At 32.8% G+C, this 25586-nt stretch overlaps 1 protein-coding gene across 1 annotated transcript in view; it reads right to left on the bottom strand.

Annotated features, from left to right (window-relative positions):
• Nucleotides 1-24277, bottom strand: part of SI (sucrase-isomaltase) — a 98716-nt gene extending 74439 nt beyond the window's left edge. The window contains exons 1-11 of the mRNA XM_019946049.1: nucleotides 24160-24277; nucleotides 23171-23307; nucleotides 21413-21530; nucleotides 21010-21119; nucleotides 13825-13976; nucleotides 12464-12635; nucleotides 10932-11031; nucleotides 9877-9989; nucleotides 6749-6874; nucleotides 5750-5881; nucleotides 5543-5662 (exon numbers count right to left, since the gene is read on the bottom strand). Of these exons, the coding sequence (XP_019801608.1) occupies nucleotides 5543-5662; nucleotides 5750-5881; nucleotides 6749-6874; nucleotides 9877-9989; nucleotides 10932-11031; nucleotides 12464-12635; nucleotides 13825-13976; nucleotides 21010-21119; nucleotides 21413-21530; nucleotides 23171-23307; nucleotides 24160-24277 (1398 nt within the window). The remainder of the gene's footprint in view (nucleotides 1-5542; nucleotides 5663-5749; nucleotides 5882-6748; nucleotides 6875-9876; nucleotides 9990-10931; nucleotides 11032-12463; nucleotides 12636-13824; nucleotides 13977-21009; nucleotides 21120-21412; nucleotides 21531-23170; nucleotides 23308-24159) is intronic.
• Nucleotides 24278-25586: the final 1309 nt, after the last annotated feature.

Genomic DNA, 25586 nt, shown 5'->3' on the forward strand with positions numbered 1-25586 from the left:
AGTAGTATAATTAAACCCATTTTACAGATGGGGGAAGTGATGAACAGAGATGTTTTTCAAGGTCACACCGCTACTAAGTGGTACAGAAGGAATTCAAATCTAGGCAATCTCATATCTGATTCCACGCTATTAAACACTACATGTACTATGTTACCTCTTTATGATTTATGCTTCTTCAAATTATTTTACTTACTATTTAAAATAATGACATTCAACAAGAGGAATTCAATTTCAGATATATTGGGATAAATAATATTGTTTTATATCCAAATTATGCATATTGGCTATCTGATCTGTCCATATTCAATAGAACAGGTCATAACAAAATGTATTCTGTGAGATATTAATGGGCATTATGGGGAGGAATATTGTGTTTTGTTTCCTGATGGAGCTCATAATTATTTGAAGAAAACTTTCAGTAGTAATTTTAACTTTGATGAATGTGATGGTCAGGATATTCTTTATTATTGTAAATAATTATTGTAAATAATATAATAATAATATTATTATTATTGTAAATAATAAAATGTTTTTATAAATTGATATTTTTCTCCTGTTTTATTTCCTTTGATTAAATAACAGAAGTGGAATTATCAAGTCAATGTATCCAGAATCACGTTTTTTTTTGTTCCTTTGTTTTATTATTCAAGCAGAAAGTCACAAAAATTATAATCATCCTCATCAGTTCACTCAGTCCCATGTAATTAATTTTTTTTTATCTTGATCTTTTGTTCGCACTTTTATGAATTCATCAGTTTTCCATTAGAGTTCTGAAAATGCTTATTCATTCAGTTCAGCAGTATAGTCAGTTACCAGAAACCTGTACTTGTCAGAGTCTTATCCATGAATTCCTTGAAGATGAAACCCTTTCATAGGAACAGTTTTGCAAAAGCAACAGAGTACACCCAGAACTATCTCTAAATGACAAAAGACTTAAAAATGACCACAGTTAAAAATTTGAAGACAGTTCATAACAATGCAATTGACAAGGAAATTTAGTTATTTCTGAGATATACATTTTAAGGTAATAACTAGAATTATGACTTATAACATTTTACCAGAACATATAAGATTTTTAGGAATTTCATGTAATATCTGAAACATTTATATAAACATATTTCCATACAAATAAACCAAAGAAAGTTTAGTTCTTTTTTTAATTTTATTTTATTTATTTTTTTATACAGCAGGTTCTTATTAGTCGTCAATTTTATACACATCAGTGTATACATGTCAATCCCAAGCGCCCAATTCAGCACACCACCATCCCCACACTCCTGTGGCTTTCCCCCCTTGGCATCCATACGTTTGTTCTCTACATCTGTGTCTCAACTTCTGCCCTGCAAACCAGTTCATCTGCACCATTTTTCTAGGTTCCACATACATGCATTAATATACAATATTTGTTTTTCTCTTTCTGACTTACTTCACTCTGTCTGACAGTCTGTAGATCCAACCACACCTCAACAAATGACTCAATTTTGTTCCTTTTTATGGCTGAGTAATATTCCATTGTATATAGGTACCACATCTTCTTTATCCATTCATCTGTTGATGAGCATTTAGGTTGCTTCCATGACCTGGCTATTGTAAATAGTGCTGCAATGAACATTGCGGTGCATGTGTCTTTTTGAATTATGGTTTTCTCTGGGTATATGCCCAGTAGTGGGATTGCTGAGTCATATGGTAATTCTATTTTTAGTTTTTTAAGGAACCTCCATACTGTTCTCCATAGTGGCTGTATCAATTTACATTCCCACCAACAGTGCAAGAGGGTTCCATTTTCTCCACATCCTCTCCAGCATTTGTTGTTTGTGGATTTTCTGATGATGCCCATTCTAACTGGTGTGAGGTGATACCTCATTGTAGTTTTGATTTGCATTTCTCTAATAATTAGTGATGTTGAGCAGGTTTTCATGTGCTTCTTGGCCATCTGTATGTCTTCTTTGGAGAAAAGTCCATTTAGGTCTTCTGCCCATTTTTGGATTGGGTTGTTTGTTTTTTTAATATTGAGCTGCATGAGCTGTTTATATATTTTGGAGATTAATCCTCTGTCTGTTGATTCATTTGCAAATATTTTCTCCCATTCTGAGGGTTGTCTTTTCATTTTGTTTATGGTTTCCTTTGCTGTGCAAAACTTTTAAGTTTAGTTTCCTTAGGTCCAATTTGTATATTTTTGTTTTTATTTCCATTACTCTAGGAGGTGGGTCAAAAAAGATCTTGCTGTGATTTATGTCAAAGAGTGTTCTTCCTACGTTTTCCTCTAAGAGTTTTATAGTGTCTGGTCTTACATTTAGGTCTCAAATCCATTTTGAGTTTATTTTTGTGTATGGTGTCAGGGACTGTTCTAATTTCATTATTTTACTGTAGCTGTCTTTTATGTAGCTGTCCAGTTTTCCCAGCACCACTTATTGATATTGAAGAGACTGTCTTTTCTCCATTGTATATCCTTGCCTTCTTGTCATAGATTAGTTGACCATAGGTGTGTGGGTTTATCTCTGGGCTTCCTATCTTGTTCCATTGATCTATGTTTCTGTTTTTGTGCCAGTACCATATTGTCTTGATTACTGTAGTTTTGCAGTGTAGTCTGAATTCACGGAGTCTGATTCCTCCAGCTCCATTTTTTTCCCTCAAGACCGCTCTGGCTATTCGGGGTCTTTGGTGTCTCCATACATATTTTAAGATTTTTTGTTCTAGTTCTGTAAAACATGTCATTGGTAATTTGATAGGGATTGCATTGAATCTGTAGATTGTTTTGGGTAGTATAGTTATTTTCAAAATATTGATTCTTCCAATCCAAGAACATGGTATATCTCTCCATCTGTTTGTATCATCTTTAATTTCTTTCATCAGTGTCTTATAGTTTTCTGCATACAGGTCTTTTGTCTCCCTAGGTAGCTTTATTCCTAATATTATTTTCCTTTTGTTGCAATGGTAAATGGGAGTGTTTCCTTAATTTCTCTTTCAGATTTTGCATGAATAGTGTAGAGGAATGCAAGAAATTTCTGTGCAATAATTTTGTATCCTGCAACTTTACCAAATTCATTGATCAGCTCTAGTAGTTTTCTGGTGGCAATTTTAGGATTCTTTATGTATAATATCATGTCATCTGCAAACAGTGACAGTTTTACTTCTTTTCCAATTTTTATTCCTTTTATTTCTTTTTCTTCTCTGTTGCCGTGGTAGGACTTCCAAAACCATGTTGAATAATAGTGGTGAGAGTGGGCAACCTTGTCTTGTTCCTGATCTTAGAGGAAATGCTTTCAGTTTTTCACCATTGAGAATAATATTTGCTGTGGGTTTGTCATATATTGCCTTTATTATGTTGCGGTAGGTTCCCTCTATGACCACTTTCTGGAGAGTTTTTATCATAAATTGGTGTTGAGTTCTGTCAAAAGCTTCTTCTGCATTTATTGAGATGATCATATGGTTTTTATTCTTCAATTTGTTAATGTGGTGTATCACATTGATTGATTTGCATATATTGAAGAATCCTTGCATCCCTAGGATAAATCCCACTTGATCATGGTGTATGATCCTTTTAATGTGTTGTTGGATTCAGTTTGCTAGTATTCTGTTGAGGATTTTTGTATCTATATTCATCAGTGATATTGGTCTGTAATTTTCTCTTTTTCTAGTATCTTTGTCTGGTTTTGGTATCAGGGTGATAGTAACCTCATAGAATGAGTTTGGAAGAGTTCCTTCCTCCATAATTTTTTGGAAGAGTTTGAGAAAGATGGGTGTTAGCTCTTCTCTAAATGTTTGATAGAATTCACCTGTGAAGCCATCTAGTCCTGGACTTTTGTTTGTTGGAAGATTTTAATCACAGTTTCAATTTCATTACTTGTGATTGGTCTGTTCACATTTTTTATTTCTTCCTGGTTCAGTCTTAGAAGGTTATACCTTTCTAAGAACTTGTCCATTTCTTCCTGGTTGTCCATTTTGTTGGCATAGAGTTGCTTGTAGTGTTCTCTTAGGATGCTTTGTATTTCTGTGGTGTCTGTTGTTACTTCGCCTTTTTCATTTTTAATTTTATTGATTTGAGTCCCCTCCCTCTTTTTCTTGATGATTCTGGCTAATGGTTTATCAATTTTGTTTTTCTTCTCAAAGAACCAGCTTTTCGTTTTATTCATCTTTGCTATTGTTTTCTTAGTTTCTCTTTCATTTATTTTTGTTCTGATCTTTATGATTTCTTTCCTTCTGCTAACTTTGGGTTTTGTTCGTTCTTTTTTCTCTAGTTCCTTTTGTGTAAGCTTAGATTGTTTATTTGAGATTTTTCTTGTTTCTTGAGGTAGGCTTGTATAGCTATAAACTTCCCTCTTAGAACTGCTTTTGCTGCATCTCATGGGTTTTGGATCATCGTGTTTTCATTGTCATTTGTCTCTAGGTATTTTTTTATTTCCTCTTTGATTTCTCCAGTAATCTCTTGCTTATTTAGTAACGTATTGTTTAGCCTCCATGTGTTTGTGTTTTTTACGTTTTTTTCCCTGTAATTGATTTCAGGGAAATCAGCGTTGTGGTCAGAAAAGATCCTTGGTTTGATTTCAATTTTCTTAAATTTACTTAGGCTTAATTTGTGACCCAAGATGTGATCTATCCTGGAGAATGTTCCATTTGCCCTTGAGAAGAAAGTGTAATCTGCTGCTTTGTGATGGAATGTCCTATAAATATCAATTAAATCTATCTGGTCTATTGTGTCATTTAAAGCTTCTGTTTCCTTGTTTATTTTCATTTTGGATGATCTGTCCATTCGTGTAAGTGAGGTGTTAAAGTCCCCCACTATTATTGTGTTACTGTCGATTTCCTGTTTTATAGCTGTTAGCAGTTGCCTTATGTATTGAGGTGCTCCTATGTTGGGTGCATATATATTTATAATTGTTGTATCTTCTTCTTGGATTGATCCCTTGATCATTATGTAGTGTCCTTCCTTGTCTCTTGTAACATTCTTTATTTTAAAGTCTATTTTATCTGATATGAGTTTTTGATATTCTTATAAAGTTGTCTCCAAAAGAATATTTGTCCTGGTTAAAAATTATGCCTTTTGGAGCTAGGCTGTTTCCTGACACTGCTCCTTATTAATTCTCTGACATGAGGAAAGTTACCTTACCTCTCTCAAATTCACTTTTTTCCACATGTAAAGTAATAATTTTAATCATAGCTATCTTATGATTTCATTGTGAAGATGTACACTATAAATCTTATTACCCAGCATTTAAGTACTCAGTTTATACATACAATTATTTTACATCAAATGATCAGAATTTTACAATAATCCAAATAATTTATCATATTTTTTACCATTAGTTTTGTTTATGTCACTGAAAATTATCTTTCTAAAAAAACTGTTTTAGAGATAATTGAAATATTTCCTCTAAAATTTCTCTATGCAGTTAAATATCAAATCCAGATTTGAAAGGAAATAAAACCACACACACACACATACAAACTCACACACACACACACACACACACACTCAGAAACACTTTGATGTTGCACAACAGAAAATCTGAGCAACACAAACTTAATGAATATCATGCTTTACCTCTCCAATAATTGCTGTAGTCCCATCTGACTCATTTACCCACACATTTTGTGCAGTTCCCCTTTCATAGGTTTCATATGCTGCTCCATTGGCACGTTTCTCTATGGAAATTGCAGGGTCCTAATAATTGAGAAAAGAAACTATAGAAAATCAATTAATTTACAAAGGTGTAAATAGTAAAAATTAATATATATAATCAGTTATTACCAAGATGATGACATATTTCTGCCCATGGTCATGCAAATCTTGAACAAATTCAGGGAGGCCATTAAATGCAACTTGATCATAAGTAAAGTCTTTCTTGTCTTCCATATAGTCAATATCAGTGACCTGTGTATCCTGAAAATTAGCAGAGTATATTTCAATAAACAGTACTGAAAGAAGCCTCTAATCACCTCGACCTTTAAGTCCAAAGAATTTATATTATAAATATAATGATTAAAAAGTAAATGAACTTAGGGCTTCCCTGGTGGAGCAGTGGTTGAGAGTCCGCCTGCCGATGCAGGGGACACGGGTTCATGCCCCGGTCTGGGAAGACCCCACATGCCATGAGGCAGCTAGGCCCGTGAGCCATGGCCACTGAGCCTGCACGTCCGGAGCCTGTGCTCCACAACGGGAGAGGCCACAACAGTGAGAGGCCCGCATACCGCAAAAAAAAAAAAAAAAAAAGTAAATGAACTTAGATATCTTTTATTTCACTAAAGACACAATGATATTGCTTATAAAACTAGTTTTTCTAATTCTAAAGTACAAAAGCATTAAATGATTATTCACATTTGTTTCAGTTATGATCACTGGGTATGTATTAGGTCAATATATATATATATATATATATGTATATGTACATATATGGGTTCTTTGTATAAAAAACAAAACTGCACATTACATAAAATACATTAAAATTTTATTACATTAAAAAGTATATAAGCTCTAAAAATAAAGTATATTTAAAAAACTGACTATAATTTTGTTCACACTTCAACATGTGTTCTAGTGTATTATAACTCATAATCAGTTCTCAAAATTCAGGTAGGCCTATACATTGCATATGGACATAATGTGTACTTTATCATTAAAAAAGCAGCTTAATAATTTATATTTATATCTATATGGTATATATGATAATCCTGACAATTTCCTACACTTATTATTATATGACAACATTTAACTTGAAATATATTCCCACAAACCCTTCATTCTACTTACAAATGGTATGCCAGCTTCCCGATTTCTTCGTACCACTTCTTTCACTACATCAAGTGACTTATAATTCCAGCGACTAAGTTGGAATCCAAGACTCCAATATGCTGGCATTGTTGGTCGTCCAATGAGCTTGAAGTAAATGGATATTTAATTAGTCTCAATAACGAATATTAGAAACAAATATTAATATGCTTCTTATTGTTACATCTCTAATATTGATTTGAGTTTAACTATATATTTTAAACAAAGATTTTGTGTCTGCATTCTAAATGTGTCCTGGATATTCTCTTAGAATTTTGTTATGAAACACTTAGCAAGTTTATGTTCTGTCACTCATCTTTTGTTAATTTTGTGTTAAAAAATCAGAAAGGTAGCACTTAAAAAAGTAGCATCTACAAAAGTATATTTTGCCCTGCGTGGAAAGTTAAAAAAGAGAATAAAATAATAGCATTAAAGAGATTTGAGAAAAAGAAACTTGTCCCACCATACTCCCACTTCTTGTAGCAACAAAATGAATGAATGAATGAATGATCATCACATAAGAAAAAAATGACATTTAAAAGTATACAATTTCTATTCCCTTGCATTTTGGCACTTATTTCTCTCTGAGTTTGCAAAAATATTAATAAAATATATTTCTACAAGGATGCCAGGCAGTTATTTCATAAGGTACTTATATTCCCATGTAGGACATTGGTTTCTTCCCTCCACCAAGGACCAAATGGGCCCTTCTCCTCCTGCTCTCTGGTGGCCCAAGCAGGCTCACTGCAAACTCACAACAGAGCACCAGTGCCTCATCACAACAGAGCACAGGATTTTGCACATGGAAAGATGAGTGCAATTGATATTAAGTTTTTTCACCAAAAACTAAGTATTAGGTTACATTAAGACAAATATCTTATTTGGCATGATGGGTTTTCTTTGGTTTAGGTATTTATATATATATGTTTATATATATGTATCTTTATGTAATATACATTTTTTTTGGATCCATGATTTCTTCATCATATATGTCTAAAAAGTGCTATGGGCAAGACGGGAGTAAAGACGCAGACCTACTAGGGAATGAACTTGAGGATATGGGGAGGGGGAAGGGTAAGCTAGGACAAAGTGAGAGAGTGGCATGGACATATATACACTACCAAATATAAAATAGATAGCTAGGGGGAAGCAATCGCATAGCACAGGGAGATCAGCTTGGTGCTTTGTGACCACCTAGAGAGGTGGGATAGTGAGGGTGGGAGGGAGGGAGACGCAAGAGGGAAGAGATATGGGGATATATGTGTATGTATAACTGATTCACTTTGTTATAAAGCAGAAACTAACACACTATTGTAAAGCAATTATACTCCAATAAAGATGTTAAAAAAAAGTGCTATGTAAAAATAAAAAAATATACTCAGGTTATTGTATTCTATTCAATTTAAGCATTAAATTAATTTTTAAAAACTTGGTATCAAATAAAAATCCCCCAAAACTCAGTATGTTTAAACTCTATTCATAAACACCTTATGTTCCATTGAACTTCTTTAAAGATTTGGACATGTGATTAAAATTTCTGTGTGTGTGTATGTATTATATGTATCACATAATTTATTTTCATAGAAGTATATAAAACATATTTTATTATATATTATATTAATTTATGTACTATTCATCTTATACCTCATATGTATATATTATCTTTAAACCTTATGAAACGATCTAGTCATTCAAATGCATTATGTTTTAAATGTTGACATACTGGGACCACTAATGTATTAATTTATACAGAGAGGATAATTTGTTTTTCTTCAAACAAGAAGTAGTTTCTTTTGCTTCTCTCTACATAATTTGAGCCCCATTGAAATGCAGCAGTGATTAATAGTGCTATATTCTATACAAGTCATTTATCTTATTCTTTAAATTCAAGCTTCTACAAGTCTGCCCATAAAATGATGTATGCAAGTGGACTGCTATATCACATGAATGCTGCATTCTCATGTCAAACATGACTCAAACTCAACTACTGCTGACCACAGACTTTACCCAGTATGTAATAGACAACTATCCCAACTAATACTTCACAAATAAAATATCAAATTCTTACAAAAATGTGCTGTCCCCTCTTTTGATGGTGTGATAACTGTATATAATAACCATGATTTCATATTATAGAGACTGTAAATCTTGTTGCCTTTCTGAAATTCACATTTATGAACAGCAATTTGGGAATTGCTAGACATTGTAAATTACTCAATTGTGTAAAACTCTACCTACACTTATTTCAGGTTTTTAAATTCTAACTAAAGTTTTTGATAGTAATTGCTTCTCTTTTGAGATCATTTTGAAAATGGGACTTATATATCAAGAGATTTATCAATAAAACAAGATGTTATAAATAGGCACTATTCTTAAATCTTGTATCTATAAAAATGATTTTTCATAACACCAGAAATTATATACACTAACAGTCACAGGAGAACAATTTACATGGGAGAAACGTCTAGAATTAGGCTTAAAATAAGCCTTGGATTCCTCAACTTTCTAAGGTCCATCTTGGGCTCAGGTACACTAAGATGCTATTTAACAGGTAAATGAGAGTTGTTTAGACATAACCTCAAGAAGTTAAGACTTCAGACTATGTTTCAATATCTGTCCTTCTAAGCCTGAGTGTCAGAGCCAATTTTCCTGGAATTTACCTATGGTACATTAACAGCAAGTTTCACTAGGCTTCCTCATAACTCACTTGCCTCTAAGATTCTTATCAAAGGGATGTATGACCTATATGTCCATTATGTATCCTCAGACTTGAAAATAAGATACTTCCTTTTGTTTTATCCCACCAAAGAAGGTCATGAATAAGTAAAGATTTAATATGCAACATCTCAAAGGAATCCAACTACTGAACTCACCTACCTAGAAGCAAGAAAAAACTTGATATCTGAAATGTAGACATCTAAATATACCTAGGTGTCTCACTGTATAATAAAAACAAAAATAAAAACCACTTTCTCATATCTGAAAAATGGTACGGTTTAAAAATATATTTAGCTAAGAGGCCTCAAATATCTTAGCTAAAATCATTTTAATATGTAGACATGTTTGAAAGTATGGTAGAAAAAAATTTATAAAATAAACCTGAAACACACCTCTTGATACTGTTGAACTACTTGTTCTGGAGTATCTCCTAGAAAAATGTAAAAGTCCAGAATGCCACCTGTAACTCTGTAAGTTACTATTGGAGTAGGCTGGATGAAAATCTCTACAAAACAAAAATTGGAGAAGCATATGTAAATAGTAAACATGTACATATGATAAAATAATTGCAATGTCTATTTAAAGTACTTTGTATTAATCACATAGTTTTACAGTTTTTTTAAATGATTAAGATAAGGTATTGAAGATAAGAATATAGGAGAAAAGTGGAATGCCACCATACATGAGGTTTAAGATAGGATATTCCAGAGCTGCCTTTTACAGATGTTGGCAAAAGCTCCTCTAGAAACTGCTTAGCAGGGGAGAGAGGATCCATCTTTTTACAACAAAAAGATTTCTTTTCAAAATTGCATTTCAATTAGTTATTTTAATTGAAGATTCTGTGAAAGATCATATTATCACATGTTGATTTCTAAGAAAAAAACTACATAGGTTTTTAATTTGTCTATATGCAAGACATAGTAATTGTCTGTATAACCATATGGTATACAGCTCTTGCTTGAATTTTTGTAGTTTTTACTATCACTGATTCACCTATCCAATTGAGGTATTGCATTATTCACAACATTAAAAAACAAAAGGTTCTACACTACTTGAATCATGATAAACTTAAAAAAAAATCATTCTTCCTTCTTTTTATACCCATATAGACCTTTCTCTTTTTTATCTGGAGTGACATATTAACTTATCTTAACAAATGAGGCTATGTGAATGGGAATATTCATTTGTATGGATGTGTTCAGTGTTCCTCTGCAGGGAAAATGAAGTGCCTGAATATCACAATACAGCATACTTTCCCCCAGACAGAAGCACAGATATGCAAAAATCCATGTCTCACTAACTACAAAACATGCTTATAATAATTTCACCTTCTAAATCAGTAACAACAAAGTTTACTCTGGTATACAATACCTATGATTGGAATAAAGAAAGCAATTAAAACATTTCAAGTCTCATTTAAATATATTATCAGATAAATTACTCTTACCCATTGCATTGCTGTTCATTAAGAAAACACCAAATGACTTTCCAGAAGTATCTTCAATGCACATGAAGAATGTTTGATGGCCATATAAATTATTATTATTCTATAAGGCATAAATTTATTTAAAATAAAAAGATTATACACTGAAAATGGACTTTATGGATTCCAATTTATTCTTATAATTTACTCTTCATATTTAACTTACTCCCATACTCCTATAACAATTTTCTCTATATAAGTGCCATATGAAATATTGTAGCACAAAAAACATTGAACATATTTTAATTATTAATACATTAAGATATAAATATATAACTATATATTATACTATTAATAGTTTACTTTCCTTTATGTTTTATTATGATTAAATGAGTTTTAATAAGATATTAATCAACTATACTTCAATTTAAAAATAAAGCTGTCTGTGATAGGGTAATAGCATGCTTATCCATTATGTCTCATGTATGCCCAAGGTATTGCAGGGAATTCCAAAATGATGTCCACCCTCATAGAACTTTTGCAGTACAGTGGTTGAGAGCTGATGAGTAGATGAAGTGGTGGAGGAAAATTGGAAATGAACTTAAAAAGTGAAAGAAGAAAGGCTTCTTGACTGATTGGGTATGGAAGTTCAAAGGAAAGATGTATGAAAATAGCTATGAGGTATTTATTAGCCTGGTGTTTATTATAGACAGTGATGCTGTAAACAAAGATTGGCAAAATTTATTAATATTTTTGTACGAAATGAGGGTCTTTAAAACAATAACTCACACTCATTTTGAGGAATGAAAGAGCATCAGCATTTTAAAAATCATTAACATTTGACTCAAAGCAATCATGAATGAATAAAAAAAGAGTTTTTTTTAATGGTATGGTCTTTGTCCCGAAGAGTCACATATTCTAGAAGTACAGACAAATGTATATACAAATAATACACTGTGATGGTTATCATATTAAAATATGAATAAAGGGTTAGAAAGTAAAGATTAATTCTGCATGGAGGAGTTTGGGAAAAGTTATTATGAGGTGAAACCAACCGAACTATCAATGAATTGTATAAATGATAAAGAACTTCAAGGTTTAGCACGTACAAAGAGAACCAACCTCTTGTGAAAATATGTGAACTTAAGAAAGATGATCATATGTTATGGTAAAGGAAAAAGTGGGTATAGATGCAGGACATGATGTTCAATAGACAGGCAGACACTATATCATACGAAGCCATGTAGAACAAGGTGTTTGGAATTATTCTTGTGCAATAACTAACCCTGGATAGGTTTAAGTACAAGAGTGGAATGATAAAGTATAAAAGTGAAAATCAAAAGAAAACATTCATAAATTGGAAATATCTTTTTAAATATTCATAAAATCAGTTGGTCACTTATTTATTTTAGGACTTTGATATCAATCCTCACCCCTAAAGTAAACAAGCTTCTGGAATGTGTATCACTGACATCAAATAAATGATGGTTTCAAATAGGCTAAAATTATCCTCAAATATACCTATTTTATCTATAACAAGAAAGAGAGTAGCTTACATCACCAGGAAGTTGATCCCGAGTAAAAATTGGCCATGTTTTCCAATATAAATCATGACGAAATCTCTTATGAATATGTTCCCCAATACCATAAATATATTCACTGGAAAGTCTGGCTGAGATCTGTAAATACTGGTCAGAGTATACCAGTGGACCAATGCTGGTGTCAAACCTGTAGTATGAAATAAATAAATAAATGAGCTAGAAACATATAAAATGTTCTACTAAATACAGGTCTATATTATCATCCAGAATATTTCATTTTAAATATGTCAGTCTTTAGCTGTGATCAATTCTTAGTAACACATGAATTTTATACCATAACCAGAACTTGTTAATTCCATCAACACAATTTGTTTCATCATCAATATGATTCTTCACATGCATTCTCTCCTTTTATCTTCACCAAAATCCTAAAGCATAACTACCATTATAAATTTCATTTCACAAACGACACAAATTGGACAAATTTATTCATGTTTTCAAGGTTAGGCAGCAGAGCCAAATTTCAGACATAGTTCTGCTTTGCTATAGAGACAGAGTTTTAAAATACAGTACTATACTGGTTTCTGCACCTCTAATATATATATTAAAATTAAGTTCAAAATTATTTTTCCAAAAACAGAAAGGTTATATGTTTTATGCATATTAAATATATACTATGAGAAATGTTAAACAGCATTTCTTTTGTGATTTAACATAAACTCAATCACAAGTTATTAAAATATATTTACAGAAAATAATTGCTGAGATTCAGTCTTGACAATTGTTTAATTAACCTTTCTTGGAGATTCAAGAGCTATAATCTTGAAAGTTATTAAATTCTTTGCAACAAGTATCCCTCAAAATACATTTATAATGAAGCCATTCAGGTAATATTTAAATTAATATATGTATAGTAATTTAAATTTATTGTATGTTAATATATACTCAATTTAATTTCATACATATATATGAAAAATCCTCTAATTGTACTATGGAAATTCATCACTCTCTGCTTAGTAACTATTTGACACTACAAATTGACAACAGAATATGATAAATACTGGGGAAAAGACACAACAGGAGTTTTAAGTATGCAAAAATATAAACAAGGCTTAGATTGTATCAGTGATGCTCTTCACCTTCAACTTTGGTTGGCCCTATTTCTATACTTTCATTCATGTTCTTGTTCCTTTCTTCCATGAGAAATTAAAATCCCTTTAACATTATAATCTTTAAAACATGTACACCCACCCTCTTTTGGAAGGAAATTTAATCTTTCTGAAAATGTCCTAAAATTAAGACTTTCATAATTCTATGATAATATAATAAAAGTGATCAATTATTTAATCTTTTATTAATATAAAATAATTACTTACAAAAGTCTATCATTGCTTTTTCTATAAACTTTAATGCTAAATGGATTGTCTATAACCTTCACATCATACAATGTATCAGAAGCTGCAGTTCCACTAAATTCTTTTACAAACTGATGAGGAACTTCATATCTTCTATTATTTGGATCAGTAATCTGCAAAGATTTTGAAAAATTAGCATTATTTGATTCAAAACTGTTACTTAATTTTTCAATTCTGAACTAAGTATTAAATGCGAGTTCTAAACACGAAATAATAAATTTAATAATTTTATAGATGAGCTATTAATCTAGTCATAAACTTAACTTTAATATTGCTGAATGGATATGTACAGAATAAATTGTAAAAGAATTAATAGAAGTAGTTGGTCATAATGGTACTAAATCAAATAAAAATTTTTATTGACCAATATAAAAAAATGATAGTATTACTACATATTGATTCTTGAATACTGGGATTTTGTAATTTAGTTATCCTTGTTACATTTCAGTGATCACCTGCTTAAAACTCCTGCAAGAATTTTGAATTTTGTTTAAAATAAAATCTTAATTTTTGTGAAATTGTGGCTAAAAGGTAATGTACAAAGGATATAGTGTTTTCACTGCCAAATCCAAAAGACGATACTAATAAGCTACTTGGTAAAATAATAGCAGAAATTAATTTCTTTACAATCATGACTACAGCACTCCCTCTTGTGAGAACACTGGAATCGCAACTAATTAATGAACAGTCATCAGCAGGAAGACATTGGAACTCACCAAAAAAATACCTGACATCCAAAGACAAAGGAGAAGCCTCAGTGAGATGGAAGGAGGGGTACAATTACAATAAAAATCATATCCCATAAGCACTGGGTGGGTGACTCACAAACTGGAGAACAATTATACCACAGAAGTCTACCCACTAGAGTGAAGGTTCTGAGCCCCACATCAGGCTCCTGAGCCTAGGGGTCTGGCAATGTGATGAGGAATTCCCAGAGAATCAGACTTTGAAGGCTAGTGGGATTTGATTGCAGAACTTCAATAGGACTGAGGGAAACAGAAACTCTACTCTTGGAGGGCACAAACAAAGTAGTGTGCATATAAGGACCCAGGAGAAAGGAGCAGTGACCCCATAGGAGACTGAACCAGACCTACCTGCTGGTTTGGAGGGTCTCCTGCAGAGGCGGGGGGTGGCTGTAGCTCACCATGGGGACAAGGACACTGGCAGCAGAAGTTCTGGGAAGTACTCCTTGGCATGAGCCCTCCCAGAGTCTGCCATTAGCCCCACCAAAGAGCCTGTAGCCTCCAGTGCTCAGTCACCTCAGGCCAAACAACCAACAGGGAGGTAACTCAGCCCCACCTACCAGCAGACAAGTGGATTAAAGTTTTACTGAACTCTGCTGACCAGAGTAAAACCTAGCTCTACCCACCACCAGTCCCTCCCATCAGGAAGCTTGCACAAGCCTCTTAGATGACCTCATCCACCAGAAGGCAGACAGAAGAAACAAAAAGAACTACAATCCTGCCACCTGTGGAAGGAAAACCACATTCACAGAAAGAGAAACAAAATGAAAAGGCAGAGGACTATGTACCAGATGAAGGAACAAGATAAAAACCAGAAAAATGCTAAATAAAGTGGAGATAAGCAACCTTCCAGAAAAAGAATTCAGAATAGTGATAGGGAAGATGATCCAGGACCTTGGAAAAAGAATGGAGGCAAAGATTGAGAAGGTGCAAGAAATGTTTAACAAAGACCTAGAGGAATTAAAGAACAAACAGACATAGATGATCAATACAATAACTGAAATGAAAAATACACTAGAAGGAATCAATAGCAGAATAACTGAGGCAGAAGAATGGATAAGTTACCTGGAAGGCAGAATGGTAGGCTTCACTGCCATGGAACAGAATAGAGATAAAAGAATGAAAAGAAATGAAGAGAGCCTAAGAGACATCTGGGACAATATAAAATGCACCAACACTTGCAATATAGGGGTCCCAGAAGGAGAAGAGAGAAAGGACCCGAGAAAATATTTGAAGAGATTATTGTCAAAAACTTCCCTAACGTGGGAAAAGAAATGGCCACCCAAGTCCAGGAAGTGCAGAGTGTCCCAGGCAGGATAAACCCAAGGAGAAACGAGCCGAGACACATGGTAATGAAATTGACAAAAATTAAAGGAAAAGAAAAACTATTAAAAGCAACAAGGGAAAAATGACAAGATACAAGGGAAATCCCATAAGGTTAACAGCTAATTTCTTAGCAGAAACTCTACAAGCCAGAACGGAGTGGCATGATATATTTTAATGATGAAAGGAAAGAAAAACTATTTTCTTTCTAAAGGAAAGAAACTGCAACCAAGATTACTCTACCCGGCAAGGATCTCATTCAGATTCGATGGAGATATCAAAGCTTTACAGACAAGCAAAAGCTAAGAGAATTCAGCACCACCAAACCAGCTCTACAACAAATGTTAAAGGAACTTTTCTAACTGGGAACACAAGAGAAGAAAAAGACCTACAAAACAAACCCAAAACAATTAAGAAAATGGTAACAGGAACATACATATTGATAATTACCTTAAAATATATGGATTAAATGCTCTAACCAAAAGACACAGATTCACTGAAAGGATACAAAAAGAAGACAAATATATATGCTGTCTACAAGAGACCCACTTCAGACCTAGAGACACATACAGAATGAAAGTGAGGGGTTGGAAAAATATTCCATGCAAACGGAAATCAAAAGGAGTAGAAATACTTATATCAGATAAAATAGACTTTAAAATAGAGAATGTTAGAAGAGAAAAGGAAGGACACTACATAATGATCAAGGGTTCAATCCAAGAAGAAGACGTAACAATTATAAATACATATGCACCCAACATAGCAGCACCTCAATAAATAACAGCTATAAAAGAGGGAATTGGCAATAACACAAAAAATAGTGGGGGACTTTAACACCTCACTTACACCAATGGACAGATCATCCAGACAGAAAATTAATAAGGAAACACAAGCTTTAAATGACACAATAGACCAGATAGATTTAATTGATATTTATAGGACATTCCATCCAAAATCAGAAGATTGCACTTTCTTCTCAAGTGCACATGGAACATTCTCCAGGATAGATCACATCTTGGGTCACAAATCAAGCCTCAGTAAATTTAAGAAAATTGAAATTATATCAAACATGTTTTCTGACAACAATGCTATGGGATTAGAAATCAATTACAGGGACTAAAACATAAAAAACAAAGACACATGGAGGCTAAACAATATGTGGCTAAATAACCAAGAGATCACTGGAGAAACCAAAGAGGAAATCAAAATATATCTAGAGACAAATGACAATGAAAAAACGATGATCCAAAACCCATGGGATGCAGCAAAAGCAGTTCTAAGAGGGAAGTATATAGCAATACAATCCTACCTCAAAAAACAAGAAAAATCTCAGTCTAACCTAAACCTAAAGGGACTAGAGAAGGAAGACCAAACAATACCCAAAGTTAGTAGAAGGAAAGAAATCACAAATATCAGAGCAGAAATAAATGAAATAGAAACAAAGAAAACAATAGCAAAAATCAATACAACTAAAAGCTGGTTCTTTGAGATGATAAACAAAATTGATAAACCTTTAGCCAGACTCATCAAGAAAAAGAGGGAGAGGACCCAAATCAATAAAATTAGAAATGAAAAGGAAAAGTTACAATGGACACCGCAGAAATACAAACATCATAAGAGACGACCACAAGCAAATTTATGCCAATAAAATGGACAACCTGGAAGAAAAGGACAAATTCTTAGACAGCTATAAGCTTCCAAGACTGAACCAGGAAGAAATAGAAAATACGAGCAGACCAATCACAAGCACTGAAATTTGAACTGTGATTAAAATCTTCCAACAAACAAAAGTCCAGGACCAGATGGTTAAAGTGAAATCTATCAAACATTTAGAGAAGAGCTAACACCCATCTTTCTCAAGCTCTTCCAAAAAATTGCAGAGGAAGGAACACTCCCAAACTCATTCTACAAGGCCACCATCACCCTGATACCAAAACCAGACAAAGATACTACACAGAAAGAAAATGACACGCCAATATCACTGATGAATATAAATGCAAAAATACTCAGCAAAATACTAGCAAACAGAATACAACTCCTTAAAAGTGTCATACACCACATCAAGTGGGATTTTTCCCAAGGATGAAAGGATTCTTCAATATACACAAATCAATCAATGTGATACACCATATTAACAAACTGAAGAATAAAAAACATATGATCATCTCAGTAGATGCAGAGAAAGCTTTCGACAAAATTCAACACCCATTTATGATAAAAACCCTCCAGAAAGTGGGCATAGAGGGAATCTAACTCAACATAATAAAAGCCATATACGACAAATCCACAGCAAACATCATTCTCAATGGTGAAAAACTGAAAGCATTTCCCCTAAGATCAGGAACCAGACAAGGATGTCCATTTTCACCACTATTATTCAACATAGGTTTGGAAGTCCTAGCCACGGCATTCAGAGAAGAAAAAGAAACAAAAGGAATAAAAATTGGAAAAGAAGTAAAACTGTCACTGTTTGCAGATGACATGATACTATACATAGATAATCCTAAAGATGCCACCAGAAAACTGCTAGAGCTGATCAATGAATTTTATAAAGTTGCAAGATACAAAATTAATTCACAGAAATCTCTTGCATTCCTCTACATTAATGATGCAAAATCTGAAAGAGAAATTAAGGAAACACTTCCATTTATCACTGCAACAAAATGAGTAAAATACCTAGGAATAAACCTACCTAAGGAAGTAAGAGACCTGAACTCAGAAAACTACTAGACACTGATGAAAGAAATCAAAGATGACACAAACAGATGGAGAGATATACCATGTTCTTGGATAGGAAGCATCAATATTGTGAAAATGACTATTCTACCTAAAGCAATCTACAGATTCAGTGCAATCCCTATCAAATTACCAAAAGCATTTTTTACAGATCTAGAAAATGAAAATTTTAAAATTTGTATGGACACAAAAGATCCTGGATAGCCAAAGGAATCTTGAGGGGAAAAACAGACCTAGAGGAGTCAGATTCGCTGACTTCAGACTATACCACAAATCTATGGTAATCAAGACAATATGGTACTGGCACAAAAACAGATCAATGGAAAAGGATAGAAAGCCCAGAGATAAACCCACGCACCTATTGTCAACTAATCTATGACAATGGAGGCAAGGATATACAATGGCAAAAAGACAGTCTCTTCAATAAGTGGTGCTGAGAAGACTGGACAGCTACATGTAAAATAATGAAATTAGAACACTCCCTAACACCATCCACAAAAATAAACTCCTAATGGATTAAAGACCTAAATGTAACACCGGACACTATAAAACTCTTAGAGGAAAACATAGGAAGAACACTCTTTGACATAAATCACAGCAAGATCCTTTTCGATCCAACTCCTAGAGTAGTGGAAATAAAAACAAAAATAAACAAATGGGACGTCATGAAACTTAAAAGCTTTTGCACAGCAAAGGAAACTATAAACAAAATATAATGACAACCCTCAGAATGGGAGATAACTTTTGCAAACGAATCAACAAAAAAAGGATTAATCTCCAAAATACATAGACAGCTCATTCAGCTCAATAAAAATAAAAAACAATCTAATCAAAAAATGGGCAGGGCTTCCCTGGTGGCGCAGTGGTTGAGAGTCCGCCTGCCGATGCAGGGGACACGGGTTCGTGCCCCGGTCTGGGAAGATCCCACATGCCGCGGAGCGGCTGGGCCTGTGAGCCATGGCCGCTGAGTCTGCGCATCCGGAGCCTGTGCTCCGCAACGGGAGAGGCCACAACAGTGAGAGGCCCGCGTACTACAAAAAAAAAAATAAAAAAAAATAAAAAAAAAAAAAAAAAAAAAAAAAAAAAGGGCAGAATATCTAAACAGACATTTCTCCAAAGAAGACATACAGACGGCCAAGAGGCACATGAAAAGCTGCTCAACATCACCAATTATTAGAGAAATGCAAATCAAAACTACTATGAGGTATCACCTCACACCGCTTAGAATGGGCATCATCAGAAAATCTATAAACAACAAATGCTGGAGAGGGTGTGGAGAAAAGGGAACCCTCTTGCACTCTTGGTGGGAATGTAAATTGATACAGCCACTATGGAGAACAGTATGGAGGTTCCTTAAAAAACTAAAAATAGAACTACCATATGACCCAGCAATCCCACTACTGGGCATATACCCAGAGAAAACCATAATTCAAAAAGACACATGAAAAAAAAAAAAAAAAAAAAAAAAAAAAAAGACACATGCACCCCAATATTCATTGCAGCACTATTTACAACAGCCAGGTCATGGAAGTAACCTAAATGCCCATCGACAGACAAATGGATAAAGAAGATGTGGTACATATATACAATGGAATATTACTCTCATAAAAAGAAATGAAATTGGGTCATTTGTAGAGATGTGGATGGACCTAGAGACTGTCATACAGAGTAAAATAAGTCAGAAAGAGAAAAAGAAATACTGTATATGAACGCATATATGTGTAATCTAGCAAAACGGTACAGAGGAACCGGTGTGCAAGTCAGAAATAGAGATACAGATGTAGAGAACAAATGTATGGACACCAAGGGGGGAAAGTGGGAGTGGAGGGTTGTTGTGGTGGGATGAATTGGGAGATTTGGATTGACATATATGCCCTAATATGTATAAAATAGATAACTAATAAGAACCTGATGTATAAAAAAAAATAAAATTCAAAAAGAAATCATGACTAGAAGTGATATCAGTAAAAAGAACTAGAGAGTGTGTCACATTGATATAGAACAATTAACATCTTTCTCAAATTAAATTTTAAACTAATGTTTTATCACAGTCTTTAGTTGAATAACAAAAATTACTAAAGTTTTTTGAGTGTTTATTCTCAGGACACTGTACCAAATATTTTACATTGACTATATTATTAAATTCTCCAAAAACTACTGCCAGAGAAAAATTTCTTATGTTATATTTGACTAGACTGTCTCATAGAAGTGGAGTAAAGAGTCTAAACTAGTTCTTTGCTTTGGAATAAATATTTACTAAGAGGGAAATGTCTTGTTGGGGTGAAAAGTCTATTCATAATGTGTTTTATTAATAACTTTTCTTTAGAAATCTCAAAGACCAAACCTTGAACCGGAAACGCTTGGGTGTCTGACTTTGAGTTGTGAGGAGAACAGTGTTAATGTCATTTCCAAATAGTGTTGGTGAAGGTATCCTGTTTAATTTGGCTTCAAGTCCTTAAAGAAAGAAAAAATGTTTGCATGAATTATGACTTTATTTACAAAGATTAATAAGTATTAAATGTTTTCACATTTTCTAATTTTCTTTCCTGTCACATATAATGACTTTGTTTTTTCATTTGGAAGATACAATCATGCAAAAAATGTCCTTAATAAACCAAATTGAACATTTTTGTGTACATATTTCCCATTTGATTTTATTTAAGATATCTTTCCAAAGAAAATTTTTAAATGTACTTTTTTCATTCAACTTAAAATATGTTGGATCATCATGATAGAATACTTCTCACCAGTATTTGTTGATGTTGTTCCCTCAGCATTATAGCCATGGTTATCTACGAAGAAGCACCAAGGAATAACAGAATTATTCCATGGCCTCCAGCAGCAACCTCGAGCTGCACAAAGTGTCTGATAAAACATTTATTAAAGGAATCATGGGGTTAGTATTGATATCATATGGGTCAATCTCTACTTTTTAAACATACACTCATTCCAATAAATGTCTGAGTGAATGTTTAAAAAAAATCTTATTTCTTCAAATATATAATGTGCTAAAATATCATTTATCCTTTTGTTCCTTTCACTTGGAAGAAATATAAATATTTGATGAATTGAATTGATTACACCCTATCAGAGACTGATGTTCTGAGTTGTGATTTATCAAATTTACATAGCAATACACATTATTGTAAGCTCATGTTATTTTAAAGGTTCCTGCCCTCTGGATAATTACAGTCTATTCTGTTGTCATGTAGTCAATGCAGAAGAACTAAAATATTTATTGTGTACCAATTATGTATCAAGTTGCAAGTGAGGCTATAAAGATGAAGATATGGCCCTAAACTTAAGTCTACATAAAATGTTTAAGGTAGTTATTTCCAGAAAATTAGTAGTTCAATATGATTTAAACTAGTTTGTGCCAGTTGTTGCAAAATCCAATGAATAAAGTAAAATACTAAATTCTCAGTAATTTTATGATCTATATGGAAAGTTTATATGAAGTGGAAGAAAAATTATATATGTTTATAGTAAAAGTTGAGTCACATGGTGCTGCTGTGTGTTAACAATGGTATAATCAAAAATCTATTTAATATTTAAATTTATTAGTGTGACATGTTTTCATAATTTGAATGCTTGTGAGCTTTTTCTTCTTGGCTATTTGTCTTGAAAAAAATGTTAAAAGCCTCCACTTTCACCAGCTGACGGTATACATGTTAACTTCTCTCCTATTTTTAACATCAAATTAAAATGGCATCAGGTACACATACACACACGCGTTCACCCATACACATGCAAATATGTATATTGCAAATGAGAGCAAATAGGAGCTGAGCATTTTGGAGGGTCATTACCTAACAGAATCTAAAGTATGTGTGACTTTTGATATAGACATTGCAAAATGGGAATACATACACACACACACACACACACACACACACACACACACACACACACACACACAAATTCACTCATTGACATTTTAATCCCATGCAAGTCATGAAGACCAAGGGAGAGTCAAGGTTATGTGAATCCATTCAGTTACACTTAATTTTCTCCATTTGAGCCCCTTCTGCCCAATTACCAAATAATAAAAATAAATAATTTTTAAAAATTAGAAGAATCAACGTTACTTAGTTTTCCACAGACTATTCTTAATGTTATCATCACAAATACTTTAATAGAATGTAGATATCTTTCTGAAATGTTCTATATTGTCAAAGGTTATACATTTTTTTTAAGAAGTAGATTGGAGAGGATAGAATTTCATGAAGATTTATATTTTAACAATAGTTTGTTAAGCATGGGAAAATATTAACTTGTTAATTTGAATTGAAAGGAAGTACAGAAAAGCAAGCTCAGTAATTTCCATTATCTCTCATCTGTTCATACATAAATACAATAAAAAGAAATGCAGCCTAATTAATGGCTAGAGTTTTAAAAATATGGAATTGATCCAATATTAAATAATTATCTTAATATAATTATCTTAATATAATTATCATACTATATATCTATTCATAAAAATATTAAAGACTTTTGTTGCAGACCTGTGTTGGAAATTGTTCTGGAATGCAGTTTATTCTCTCATTGATGAGATCATTTAGCACACTTGGACATTTTCCTGAACCAGGATACACAGTGGTTGTGTGAATGGTAGCAGGGGTTGAAGTAGAACCACTGACTTCTGGGAAAGAAAAAGGTCAATAAAAGAAAACATCATTTTAAATTAATTTTTCAAGTAACAAATACATTGAAAGTATTCAAAAATGTATATATAATGAAAATTAACATAAACTTTGCATTTAAATAAACCCCACAAATTCAAGTCCTAGTCACCAAAAGGGAAAGATCCAAATGATATTTAAAACTGTCAAAAAGCCCTGTTGACTGTTCCTTCAGAGAATCAAAATACATTCACAGGAGGTCCTGAGGTAGATTTAAAAGGAAACAAAATGTATATTCCCACTGTGCTTAAAAATTGTGTTTTAGAGATGAAGAAAGAAGGTGGAGAAACATGGATAGAAATATTCAGAAAAAAAAGATAAACGTTTCAAGCCTGTTTCATTCCTGCTACCTGTTTTCTCATACAACGTCTCTCTTCTTAATAAAAAATTAAGCCTATGACAAAGAGATTATCCCCCTAAATTTCCCCCCCGCCTCCCTGCAGGTATCTGAAACCCAGAGCAAAACCCCACTAATGAGATTTCCTACTAGTTAGAAGAACCTCACTGGTAACTATAGATGATTATTCCACTGTTCATTAACATCCTGATCCTTTTGCCTCTTTGCTATTTCTTAAGGAACACAATATGGGGAAGGCCATTAATGTCAAAGGACATAGATTCCTTAATTAAATGATGCTTCATTGAAAAACCTGCAATATAATGGATAGAAAAAATTGGAGTAATTGTGTAACGTACCTGAGACCTTTCTTCATGCATTTCATCTCATATAGATTACTTTTCAAAATCCATAATTATTATGTAGTAAACTTTATCTCAACCTCACTATAATAAGTATTTTCAACATTATTTACCTTCAACAGCAGGTGTCTTAGTTGCTAAAACAGCAATTAGGGCAATAGCTATTATTGTAACTATAGCAAAGAGGACAATCAGAGAGATTTCTAATCCAGTAAATTTCTTCCTTGCCATCTAAAGAAAGAAAAGGAATATATGTTTGAAATGTAGAATATACAACTACAATAAGTGACCATTATTAATATAAAATTATACATATTTGGGTTTTTTTTGTCTACTAAGCATAACACAAGCAGAGCCACAGACAGCTCTATCAGTTTATAATCTAAAATAATACACATTGGCAAAAGTGTAAACAAAACATGCAGTTTTAAGTAAAAAGAATGAATTAGTGATGCACATTATAGTAGTACACTAAAATGAAAATACAAAAGGAAAAAGGTCTCCAAGTAGGTGCATCTTGCTCTCTCATTTTAGAACATTTTTTCAAGTCAAAGAAAGCTTATGCTTGCATTATGTTCCTTAATTCCACAACAATTGTATGAAGGAGATGCTGTTATTCATATTTTACTCATTAGGAACTTCAGGCTTAGAGAAAATATTATATTTTTCAAAGTCAAGAAATCCAGTTCTTCATACTATAACTATTGCGCTCCAATTCCAACAGTGCTTTCTTATAAGGATATTGTGGAAAAGAATATAAATATAAATATGTGGTAAAGAAAATAAATATAATTATATAAAAGAATACAATACAAAATGTAAAATATATATACACCACACACACACACACAGATATATATATACACACATACATATGGTATACATTTAGAAGTTGTTTCTTAAAAAAATAAAAAAAATTAAACTACATGCTCTCCAAGTTCCACCCTTAAATAGCAAATAAAATATACCAAACTCTCATATCAAAAATATATATTCATTTCAGATAACATTATGCATCTGAGTTAGCATCCAGAGATGCCTAAATGTAGGTAGGGAAGAGCTATTCTCTAGTAATTATCTTAAAACTTATTTGTTTAACTTAGTTTTGACCATACATCTCTTATCTCTCCTAGTCTTTAAGTTTCCATGGCTTTTCTGTATTTTATGTTTTTATATGTTTTAATTCAATGGCATATACCTAGATAGAAATTCAGAATTTTCACAGTAATTGCTCTTATAGATTGGATTGCTGGTTTTAAAATAAAATTTTTTGCCCTCTCATACCAGTCCCTCCTCCTGTAGCTATCTATGTCAGCTCACATACTCAGTTGTTCCAACCTAAAAACTTCTTTTCCCTCTTTCATATCTTTCTACCACATTAACTTATTCAACAAGTCCTGTTGATTCTACCTCCAGAATATTTTCAGAATTATACCCTTATCTTATCCCCACCAATGAAATATCTTTTTTTTTTGAATAACATGTCTTCTTAGTAAACACTGTTTAATCTTTCTTCAATTCTTCCACATTTGCTCTTCTG

Source organism: Tursiops truncatus, chromosome 4 (assembly GCF_011762595.2).
Source record: "Tursiops truncatus isolate mTurTru1 chromosome 4, mTurTru1.mat.Y, whole genome shotgun sequence".
Lineage (NCBI taxonomy): Eukaryota > Metazoa > Chordata > Mammalia > Artiodactyla > Delphinidae > Tursiops > Tursiops truncatus.